General features: G+C 35.8%; 1 protein-coding gene across 7 annotated transcripts in view; it reads right to left on the reverse strand.

The window, feature by feature from the left end:
* TANC1 (tetratricopeptide repeat, ankyrin repeat and coiled-coil containing 1) overlaps positions 1-12605 on the reverse strand; it is a 254161-nt gene that overhangs the window by 5414 nt on the left and 236142 nt on the right. For all 7 annotated transcript variants that reach the window (XM_074303378.1, XM_074303382.1, XM_074303379.1 and 4 more), the window contains 5 exons: positions 8744-8877; positions 6931-7054; positions 6574-6749; positions 4902-5034; positions 1288-1379 (listed from right to left, as the gene is read on the reverse strand). In XM_074303378.1, the coding sequence (XP_074159479.1) occupies positions 1288-1379; positions 4902-5034; positions 6574-6749; positions 6931-7054; positions 8744-8877 (659 nt within the window). The remainder of the gene's footprint in view (positions 1-1287; positions 1380-4901; positions 5035-6573; positions 6750-6930; positions 7055-8743; positions 8878-12605) is intronic.

Below are 12605 nucleotides of genomic sequence, written 5' to 3' on the forward strand. Positions count from 1 at the left end.
CCAAAAAATGCTAGAGATCAAATGACAATCTCAAGTAAACAAATTCCTCATAAAGATCATGAAATTTTAAGCATTTGCTCAGGTGTTAAGGCTAGGATAATATTTATGCTTGAAATATATGCTAGAAGGTCCTCTCTGATCAAAATCTGAGCAGATAAGGTTATCTTGACTTGCCTTATAACTTCATCCTTTAAAACATGTAACAAATCTGAGGAAATTCTATTCTGTTTGTAACAAATATGAGGTACTTCTATTCTGTTCTCGGATTCTCAATAACTATTTAAATGCCTACTTTGTACCAGAGACTGTGCCAAGAATTAGGGAAAAAAAAAACCCCAGACACTCCCTGCTCTCAAGGAGCTCACAATGTAATGGGGAAGACAATAAGTAAATGGAGAATGATGTGGGAGCTGAAAAGAATGGGACTGAATGACTAATTGAGAGTAGAAAGCCAAAGTAAGCCAAGATAAAGTCATCAGACCAAAATGAACTCTATTCTAAGGTTCCAGAAGAACTACTGACAAGTAACTCAAAGATCAATGACTCAACAAAAAAGAATAAGAAAGATGCCAAAGGACCAGAGCAAGGCAAATATTTTGCAATTTTCTAAAAAGGAACAGAGTGCAAATTCTAAGCAAGTGACCGCAGGTGCCTGGGCTTCTGTTTACTCATCTATAAAATGAAAAGATTAGACCATATGGCCACAAAGATTCCTTCTATCTAATCCTATGATCCTACTGGGTAAATGCCAACCTTTTATGTGATATTAATATCAAGGTTTTATCACATTCTTCCAGTACTAGCAATGAAGTAGAGTCACTAAATGTTCTTATATTTTTGGTAATTGTATTTGCTAAAGAGATATAAACACACTGGCCATTATTAAATATGAAGTCAGATCTAAAGAAAACAACCATCACATAATCTTGTAGTCATTCCTGAAATAAACATGTTGATTATCTAAACAAATGGAATTTGTGTTTACTTTTGTTATCATTTAATGGAAAATAAATCACTGACATTCTGCGTTTCTGAAGTTGAAATTAGGGCGAATCCTCTCTCATTAAAGTGAGAAAATGTATTTAAAGCTGAATATCAAAGTAAATGAATGAATAAATAAAATAACTAATCAAAGTTTCCAAAATATTAGATATGATGAAGTACAAGATCAGCATCTCATGAGATTTCTTTTAATACCAAGTTGTATGTCCCCTTCCCAAATAAAATGCTTGTAGCCAAAGTTCAGAGCTAAAAATGCCAAGAGAAAAAAAGGATATCACCACTTACCTTGTACAATACATTTCCTTCCTCCATTAACTTCTGTAAAAGTATAATCAGAATATCAGGTTTAGAAGTGGCCATTGCCCAAGCTGCATTCCCTACAAAACAAATATATGCAGTAGTAAAAAGGAGGACACAATACTGGAAGAAAAAAGAAATTCTAATATTCTAACTGCAATACATTATTTTTAAACTAATGCTGGCTTTTTTAGCTGTACTTGCAAACAATATATATCCCGATGAAGACCAATGGTTAGTTTTCTAGCATTCAGTCAGCAAATAAATGAAAGCATATAAGTAGTATATTCATAAAATTCATCTATTTTAGGTGAAGGTATTTGCTATATAAGAAATACTGATATCAAGAATTTACTTTTGCCTAGAATAGATGGGTCCCAAAGAAAGATTTCTTACTTCCTAAAAATCCATTCTCAACATTGGTTGTACATATATTGTACCACTTGCCATCTAGGGGAGGAGATTGGAGGAAGGAAAGGAAAAAATTTGGAATACAAGATTTTGCAAGGGTGAATTTGAAAATTATCCATGCATATGTTTTGAAAATAAGCTTTAATAAAAAATTGGTTGTAAATTTATGTGGAACCACCTTTGCATTTCTGAGATGCTTATAAAATGTGTCTTAAACATACCACTTTGTTACTTAACTAATATCAAGTGTTTCAACAAAGGTAGTATGTAGCTTACTAATCTGGAAAGTGTATGTGGAGAGTGGAGACTGTTAAGGTCCCTATCAACTCTAACTGCTAGAGATTGGATAATCGCTAAGGTCCCTTCCTTTCCTAATATTCTATAATTTTCTTTTCATCAAACTATTTGGTACTGGCTAAGAAAAAAGAGTAGTCAATCAGTGGAATAGGTTAGCATTACAGGACAAAACAGTCAATAACTATAGTAATCTAGTGTTTGACAAAACCAAAGACCCCAGTTTTGGGGATAAGAACTCACTATTTGACAAAAACCGCTGGAAAGATTGGAAACTAATATGAAAGAAACTAGGCATTTATCCACACCTAACACCCTACACTAAGATAAAAGTCAAAATGGATTCATGATTTAGACATAAAGAGTGGTATTATAAGCAAATTAGAAGAACATAGGATTGTTTACCTCTCATATTTGTAAGGAAGGAAGGAGTTTGTATCCAAAGAAGAACTGGAACTCATAATTGAATACCAAATAGATAATTTTGATTATATTAAATTAAATTTTTTTTTTTTACAAACAAAACTAATGCAGAATGTCTTGGATTAAAAGTATTGTAATATATGTATGTGGGCCCAAACCAATGGATATATAAGGGCTATATTTGAAAAGAGAAAAATTTAGAGGCTGCAGCCCCTATCATGATAAATTCTTAGCTTGATGATGGGTGTGAATAGTGTGCAGTCCCCAATCTGGCAGGTAAGTGTTCCAATGAATAGAGTATCAAGCTAGAGTCAAGACCCAAGTTCAAACGACCTCAGACATGTAATATCTGTGTGACCCTGGACAAGTCATTTAACACTGTTTGCTTCAGTTTCCTCATCTATAAAATGAGCCAAAAAAGGAAATGGTGAACCACTCCAATATCTTTGCCAAGAAAACCCCAAATGAGGTTATGAAGAATCAGAACAATAACAAAAAGCCCACAATTTATATAATAAAGCATCTTTTTTGTTTTTAGAATATCTGGAATGAACATCATTAATATTTAAAAACAAAATGGACCAAAACATTCCAAAGTTCATTTTGTCTCATTAATGAGTGATCTCAAAAGATTCTATTACTGCTACTTGAAAAACAAATTTCTTTGCAAATTAAGAGACAACACTGATTTACCACTACCTACCTGCCATATTGGCCAAGAAGACAGGAAAAGAGAATGATGAATATTGGAGGAAATGTGGGAAGATTGGGACCCTAATATATCATTGGTGGAGTTGTAAGCTGATCCAACCATTCTGGAGAGCAATTTGGAACTATGCCCAAAGGGCTATAAAACTATGTATACCCTGTGTCCCAGTGTCTTTACTGCATCTGTATCACAGAGATAATAAAAAGGGAAAAGGACCCACACACGTGAAAATGTTTGTATCAGCCCTTTTTGTAGTGGAATGGACCTGGAAATTGAGTGGATGCCCATCAATTTGGGGAATGGCTGAATAAGCTATGGTGTATAAAGGTAATGTAATATTATTGATCTGTAAAAAATGATGAGCAGGCTGATTTAAGAAAAGCCTGGAAAGAGTTACATGAATTGATGCTGAAGTGAGCAGAACCAAGAGAATATTGTACATACTAACAAGATTATGTGGTGATCAATTATGATGGATTTGGCTTTTTTCAACAATGAGGTGATTCAAGGTAATTCAAAGAGATTTGTGATAGAAAGTGCCATCTGCATCCAGAACTAAGGAGACTGAATGTGGATCCAAGCATGATATTTTAAATTTTTTGTTGTTATTAGTTTGCTTCAGTTGTTTTTCCTTTCTCATGTTTTTTTTCTCTTTTGATCTGATTTTTTTTAACTCATCATGATGAATATGGAAGTATATTTAGAAGAACTGCACATATTTAACCTATATAAGATAGTGTGCTGTTTTGGAGAGGGAGGCAGGGAGGAGAGGGTGAACTTACAAGGTATTGCAAAGGTGAACATCAAAAATTATTTTGCATGTATATGGAAAAATGAAATACCATTTTAAAAAATTTCAGGGGCAGCTAAGTTAGTGCAATGGATAGAGCACCAGCCTTGAAATTAAGAGGATCCCAGTTCAAATATGGCCTCAGCCACTTAACACTTCCTAGCTGTGTGACTGTGGGCAAGTCTCTTAACTCCAATTGCTTCAGAAAAAAAAAATCTTAAGTAGTATGAACATCATGTTGAAAAGCTATAATAAAAATTTATATCACATAGCACTTCATAGTTTTTAAAGTGTTTCCACAGAAAAACAAAAGGCTATTTGAGGTAATTACTGACATTAATTTTTGACCATACAAGTTAAAGAATTTTAGAACTGGAAGGAACTTGAGACATTTCTTTAGTTCAGCCTCATTTTGCCAATGGAGAAACCCACGTTTCTTTGTTTAGGCTCAAAAAGGTCAAGTCACAAGATCCTCAATCAGATCCTTCTTCCAAATCCATTTGGCACATTTGTGCTACACCAACTGCTACTCCTAACATAGAAAACAACTGTGTGCACATATTCCAGATCTGTTGCTTTGGAACATATTATTTTCCCAAAGACAATATGATTTAGTGGCAGAAGACTTTAGGTTTAGAACTTGGCTGCTAATCTTCTTCCTGTAGGTATCATTCAAGGTTCCTTCTAGCTCTTGCCAACGTATTCAATGCCATTCTATTCTGCTCTTTTGCCCCCATATGACATTCTGCCAAAATGTTGATTCTTTCATAGAAACTTTCAAAGTAATCACCATTGGCTGTCAGGTGGTTAATGCATCGCCAATTACCTGTACTCCCCCAAGGTCACTATGAACAAATGGAAACGGATATAAGAGGAAGTTTCAAATCTATGACTTAAAAATCTGGCAGTCTCTCCCTTCCACCAACCTATTATGAAACTTGAGCCACACTCCAAAAAAAGAGACATTTTACCTACCTAACTTGGCTCCTTTTCTCAGTAACGTGACCACGACAGATGTGTTCCGACAGCCAATTGCCCTGTCCAAAGGACGCATGCCGCTGTGATCTACATGCTCAATGACTGCTCCTTTTTCCACAAGATAGAGCACCTGGCAGGGATAAAGTCAAGGCCTTTTAGTTACCATTACATTATTGAGAAGCATGTGGTATAGTAATGGCTCTACTAAACTTGGAGTCAGGAAGATTTCCAATCAAATTCTACAGCAGACACTATGTCACTTACCTTCAACCTCAGATGAGATATTTAACTGCTCAGTGCCTCAGTTTCCTCATCTATAAAATAGCCTATGCCCAAATTTAACAAGAATCTGAATGTAATGGCACGAAGATATTTTTAGAAGTTTGTAACCTTTAGGGAAGTGATAAAGAAAATAAGCTCCAAATGACCAGATTCTGTGGCTGGAAACCATCCTGTTATGCTAGGCTGATTTGTTTAATGCATGTATGTAGATAGATGCGGGTGGATGCATACATGCATGGGGACACACATATCCCATTCTCAGGCCAGAAAAACCACAAGCACATTCTTAGTAGCCAGCATTATTGTCACCAGAAAGTAAAGCAAAAAGCATTTTAGAAAGACTTAAATCAACAAGGTGAAGATGTAAAACTAAGATGAATATGTAATTCAGGAGCACCATGTACTTGAATATAATTAATTTCAGGGCAGAGGAAAATGAATCAAAGACTGTTGTGACATATGGAATCACAAATACAATAAGAGTGATGATCTGATGTCATTACCATGACAAGACAAAAAGGCCTACAAGTCACTATGGGAAATGTCCCATACTGATGCTTCAGGAAAGAATGGAGAGAGGGAATGGTATAGATAAGAAAGGGGAAAGAAAACAAAAGTAGGTTAAAAAAAAAAACTTTGAAAATCAGTTTGAGAAAACCTGACAAAATGTACTGGATCGGAGTTGTAATTGTTCTAAAAGGAACTTGGTGATCAACCAGATTTTTTGAAGATCTCTTATGACAATGGATCTACTACTAAGGCAGTCTTTTCCACTTATGGACAGGCAGCTCTAAATATCAGGAAGTCTTTCCTTCAATCAGGATTACATTTATTTCTGTACTTTCCATCCTTTTATCATTCCTTGTTGGATCTTAGCAGAATAAGCTGAATACTTGAAGCACTTCTTTTACAAGCATTCCAAAAACACACAAAGATCTGATAGTAGTCTCCAAAACTTTTTTTTTTGTATTTTCAAAGCATGCTTCATCAATGATAAATAACATACAATTATCTGATTCTTAGTCTTTAGATGGTGACTTTATTATGGTCTCTCTCTCTATATAACTATCTAAGAAATTATTATCATAATTTTAAATCATGTTTCAATGCCCATGTTTTAATATTTATGTTCCTAATTAAGTATTATCTCATTGTGAGAGGCTGGATGAAAAAAATAGGTCCATTCACCCCCCCACACACACATCTTATAAAAATGCCACCTGTGTTTCATATGACAATCCCACTGAACCACATCCTGGAAATCTCATTTCTTGATATTTACTTCAATTTTTTCTTAACAGTAGCCCTTCTGAAGAACAAAAGAATTCTTATCTGAACTAAAAGATGGGAGTAGAGATAGGGTTTTTCACATTTTTTTTTTACTTACAGTATCTGCATCACCATAAAATGCTGCTAGATCTAGGGGTGTGCGCCCATTCTTGTCTGTTTGATCTATTGTTGCTCCCTTCTCAACCAGGTACTGAACCACTCCCTTATGGCCTTTCAGACATGCCCAGCTTAATGCTGACAATCCCTCTTTATCTAGAGAAGAAATAGCTGCACCTGAAATAAAAGCCCATTCACAAGAGAGTTAGTCTCAATTTCAAAAAGAAATACTAAAAAAGCAAACACATTCTTGCCTTTCTGCTAAGAGAGCCTATTCATGAATAGCGTTCGTTTTAATTAGGTCATAATGAAAGATCCTAATTATCTTGTTGTCGGTCCATAAACATATGGATGTTACCTTGGGAGAGCAGAAATTCCACAGTACTCAAATGTCCCTCACAAGAAGCCACCATGAGTGGGGTCCGACCCTGCTTGTCACTTGAATTCACATCACAGCTATGTTCTAACAGCAATCTGACAATCTAAAAAGAAACATTTGGAATAAATATTTCCATAATACTTTAAACCACATGTGTAGTCTTTACCATCTCACTCCCAAATCCCAAAGGTGGTATTCTCTTTAGGACCAAAGAACACAAAATGCTATTTATTTTTAAAGGGTACTAGTTTGGTAACATGTAAGACTTTCATAATTAGTCTATGTTAACCTTGTGAACACAAGTTTTTCAAATGGTCACCCCACTTCTAAATGTTAATTGAAATGCTCTTTTTAAGATAAAAGATTAGCTTACATAATTTATATTTAAGGGAAATAGTGTTTAAGAAAAACTCTGACCTTGATTTGTTAATGACATACCAACAGTTATGGACAGGGAAGAAAATGGTACTTGAGAATAGAGCATAAAGAATTATAGTTTTAGTTAAAGAGTCCACAGTAGGAAGAGAAAGTAAAATTGGATAAAACTTAAGAAAACGGCATTTAAGCAATGAAACACACTACACTTCCTGTGAATCTAAGGGAATGAGACAGATTTGGACTTTCAACTTCTTTTAAAGATCCAGAATGTTCAATAATGTCCCAGAAGCCAACTCATCTGCTTAATAAAGCCCTTTGTCATTCACAGATACTACATAAGCAGGCTTTTGGCTACAACATCTAAATGCTGAGCCTACTTCCTTGGAACAGTACCAGAAATGAATTTTGGCAATCCAGGTTCTCAAAAGTCACTGTTCAGTGTACTTTCAATTGTGCTTTTCATTACAGAGGTGTTTATTGCTGGATTTAAAGAAGGAGCAAACCAGCCAAGCTAATTTTATGTCACTAACTCTGGTTGCAAACTTATTCCACATGGTTTAGGTGGTCTAAAACTAGAGAGGAATGAATGGCATGTTAGATTATACCAATGTACTAAAAACTCTGTTAAAGGTAATTTGGTGGAGAACCCTTAGGTCCAGTCCTCAATGAAGCCATTTATAGCTTCTAGCTGTGGAACTATTTTTGCAAATCACTGCAAAAGAAATTCTATGATGGGAAATTTTAGCCAGGAAATTCCTTGTGTAATGAAAAGAGTACAGACCAGCTGCTTGCATTCCATGATGTTTCCGGTTTGGGGACATCCTGCTGCCATGAATTAAAGGGGACCCCACCCTAAAATCCACTGCCAAAAAATTTTCACCTGTATTGTGTGTGCAAGGGATCCAGTAGAACTTTTTTTTTTCCTATTTTCTAACAAAAGACTTCTTCCAACTGCATTCAGTTGCCAAAACAGTATCAACAACAACTTAAAGAAAAAAAGTATAGTGGCAAATGTTTTATTACCATCATTGTTCCTACCTATCCTATCCTTACATTCCTCTCCCAAGAATATCTTCCCAAAGATCAAATTGTGGGAGCCCTTCATTCAGAAATTAAATGAAAAAGCTTTGCCTACCACCCAGCCATCATAGTACAACTTCCCCAGCTCATACAACAGATTGTGTGAGTAAACTTGTTTCAGATGTTTGAGTTTATAGACATGGGAATTGTTCTTTAGGGGGAAAATATGATAAAGTTCACAGGAGGAGAGGTTTGAAGAAGAAAACACAGATATGGGCCTAGTGAAAGGTTTGTCTTTAAAGGCAAGGGGAAGCAAGCTGTCACTCATACTCTTTCCCAAATGAAGTCCCACTGACTTGTCTCTACTGGATCAGAGTATCATCAAACACAGTACCTGCCAGTGGCCCTGGCGTGCAGCACAGAACAAGGGTGGAATCCCTCTTTTGTTGGTTCTGGACACAGTTGCCCCATGATGAAGCAGCAATTCACACACTTCCATCTTTCCTCTTCCTGCAGCAGCCGTTAAAGCTGGGGGAAGATCCAAGAAGTCATTTGAATATCAAGACATGGAATCAATTTTTAGTACCAAATTGAATGGATGCCCATCAGCTGGAGAATGGCTGAATAAGTTATGGTATATGAATGTTATGGAATATTATTGCTCTATAAGAAATGATAAGCTAGATGATTTCAGAGAGGCCTGGAGAGACTTACATGAACTGATGCTGAATGAAGTAAATAGAACCAAGAGAACGTTATACATAGAAACAATAAGATAATATGATGATCAACTATGATGGATATGGCCCTTTTCAACAATGAGGTAACTGAGGTCAATTCCAATGGACTTGTGATGGAGAGAACCTTCTGCATCCAGACAAGAGAACTACGGGGACTGAATGTGGATCACAACATAGTATTTTCACCTTTTTGTTGTTGTTTGCTTGCTTTTTCTCATTTTTTTCTCTTTTTCAATCTGATTTTTCTTCTGCAGCATGATAAATGTGGAAATATGTTTAGATGAATGGTACATATTTAACCTATATTGGATTACTTACTGAATAGAGGAGGGGGGGTGAAGGGAGAGAAATCTAGAACAGAGTTTGGCAAGGTTGAATGTTGAAAACTATCTTGGCATATATTTTGAAAATAAAAAGCTATAATTAAATTTTTTTTTAAAAAGACAACAGTACAGATTCTCCACTCTAGTGGTGGGGTTTTGTTTTTTAAGGTATGACTTCTAATCAAAAAGAAACTACTAATGATAAGGAACAGAGACGGCTTTCCAACTAGAGCTGAGATTTAAGGCCATGTTAGACAAGAGCAGAAAGCAGAGGAATTGAGGAGTGGGATGGGTCAGGTGGGAACACTATCCTTGAAATTCTCCCCTACTTTGACTTTGCAACACACAGTGCTCAATGGCTTTTCTGTGTAGAAAATACAGCATGGGGATAGGATGGGGGGAATCCTCCAATAAGGACTTCTCAAAACAAAGAGTGCAGATACCCTTAAATTCAATTACAATTCAACAGATATTAATTAAGCACCAATTATGTGTCAGTCACTGTAGACCTCTCAAAAAAAAAAAAAAAAAAAAAAAAAAAAAAAAAAAAAAAAAAAAAACCACCAAAATCGAGAAGTTGTCACCCTTAAGGAAGTTACATCAAATTATGGGAAAACAAATTTAAGGATATTTAGGGGTATGAGGAAAGCCAGGAACCAAGAAATTCTACAACAAGACCTATAAAAGGCACTAACATATTCAGGGGATCCTGTTTATCAAAAGATGCTTGGGACAACTAGTAGAATCTCTGGATCAAATACTGGTCCAAACTGCTTTTCAAAATAGTTGTGCTGGGGCAGCTAAATGGTGCAGTGAATAGAATACCGGCCCTGAAATTAGGAGGACCCAAGGTTGAATTTGGCCTCAGACAGTTAATACTCCTTAGCTATGTGATCCTAGGCAAGTCACTTACCCCTAAAAAATTGCTAACAAAATAGTTACACTGATTTACCGCTCAACCAACAACGTACTTATTTGCTTATCTTCCCACAACATTCAACATTAATTCCATTTGGGGGGGGATCAATTTTACCAGTTTATAATTTCTGAAATGAAACTTTAGTTGTTTTAATGAACATTTTTCTTCTCATTAGTGACTTGGAACATTCTTGCCAATGGTTGCAAATAGTTTTATAATTCTTCTCAAAACCATTTGCTCATATCCTTTGACTAATTATATATATATGAATGCAAATACATGTATGGTAATACATATGTACATATAGGATCATATCTTCAAATCAAATTACTCAGATTGACCAATAAAAGACCCCAGGCCAAGGTCTTTGCTTCTGAATGGATGGAAATAACAATTAACCCTGAGAATCTTCCCCTCCCAGACTGATTCCTTTTTTGGGCAGGGAAAAGAGGGATTAATTTTAAAAGGTCACTCTTTGCCTCATTTCTTTCTGCCCTAGCCTCAATGTCTGAATCTGCTGTTGCTCCAGTCAAACTGAGGCCTGTTAAAGAGCTTAGTTTAAAAAGGCCATCATCTCTCATTTCACCCAGGGCCATCTCCAGTCGTCCTGATCTATAGCTGGCCATTGGACCCAAATGGCTCTGGAGGGGAAAGGGAGGCTGGTGACCTTGCACAGTCCTCCCTCACTTAAATCCAACTCATTTGGGATAATAAAGAATCAAAAATAAAGTAGATATCTATTGATTAGAGAATAATTAACTAAATTGTGGTATGTAATGGAATATTAATTACTCTGCTAAAAGAAATGATGAATACAAATACAAAGAAACATTAAAAGTTCTACATGAGTTGATAGAAAGTGAAGGAAGCAGTCAAGAAAACAATATATACATATGAAATTGGAAAGAATCACTACAAAAACCTCAAAAAATATTGCAAAATTACAAATTACAGGCTCACCTGCAAAGAAGAAATATGAAAAAATACCTCCAAGCCCTTCCTTGTGCAGAAGTGAAAGTTTGGTTGCCAAGAGAAGTACATTGCACATATTTTCATACTTATGCAATTCTGCTGGTTTTTTGTCTCATTTCTTCTAGTTTTAAAAATACTTCTTGTTATAGAGATGAAGGAGAATTTAGGAAAATTTGATGATGTTAAAAAAAAGATATCAAATTCTTTTTTTTCAAAGATAGTGGGATTTGAACTGAGCTTTGATGGGAAATAGGGGTTCTGAGAGGCAGCAATGAAAAGAAAAACTATTGTGGGCATGAAAAGGCAAGTCAAAGGCATGAAAACTACATTAGGGGTTCCCCAGGGCACAATGAAAGAAGCTATCACTGTTCCCTGGGCAAATTACCCCCAGTTTATACACTGAAACAGCAAACAAAATCCAACCAATTTTTCTGATTTTTTTTTCATTAAAAAAAATTCAGTTAATTTGTTTCTTAGTATTCAGTCTCACTATAATAATCTTACTTAGTTTAGACCTTCATCTCGTATTATTTACATTGTTGTAATACCATCCTAACAAGTTTTCTTGCCTTTTCTCTCCACTGGCTTCTAGCCACTGACAGACATTGTCCATATGTGATCTTCCTAATCTATCACTCTAACTGGTTTACTCTTCTAATCAAGAACCTTCATTGGCTTCCCACCGCCTACTGAGTAAAATCTAAACTCTTGATTCTAACATTGAAGGCCATCCACAATCTGGCTTCAAACCTACCTTTGGGGTCTTATGCTAATCTTTGTATACTTTGTTCAGGCCAAACTGAATTACTCCTCTTCTGTCACACACTTGTCCTTTATGCCTTTCTCCAGACTTTTTTCTATTCCTGGAATATCCCCAGCTCTTTCTCTGCCTGCTTCAATCACTACTTTTCTTACAGGTCCAACTCAAGTGCTATTGTCCCCCACTCCCTTCCTGGCAGCTTTTCTAAAACCTGACCCCATCTTCAGTGCACCAATCCCACAGGTGACAATGTTCTCACTAATCATTAATGGCATAGAAGCATATAATTAACTGGAAGAGATTTTAACATCTAACCCCATCCTTTTACAGAGGAGGATACTAAAGTCCCCAGAGGTTAAATGATGAGACCAAGATCACAAAAGTAGTGACAGAAGATTTAAAACAACCCAAGATTTCAAATCCAATTTAAATTTTTCTCTCATAGCAATCTGCTTGAAAATCTTAGCAAAGTTTGTATGTTTCTCAAAACTCCCATATCCATTCATTAGGTTACATACAGTGGCTATACATTGTTGGCTTTG

This window comes from Sminthopsis crassicaudata, chromosome 3, assembly GCF_048593235.1.
Source record: "Sminthopsis crassicaudata isolate SCR6 chromosome 3, ASM4859323v1, whole genome shotgun sequence".
In the NCBI taxonomy this organism is placed as follows: domain Eukaryota; kingdom Metazoa; phylum Chordata; class Mammalia; order Dasyuromorphia; family Dasyuridae; genus Sminthopsis; species Sminthopsis crassicaudata.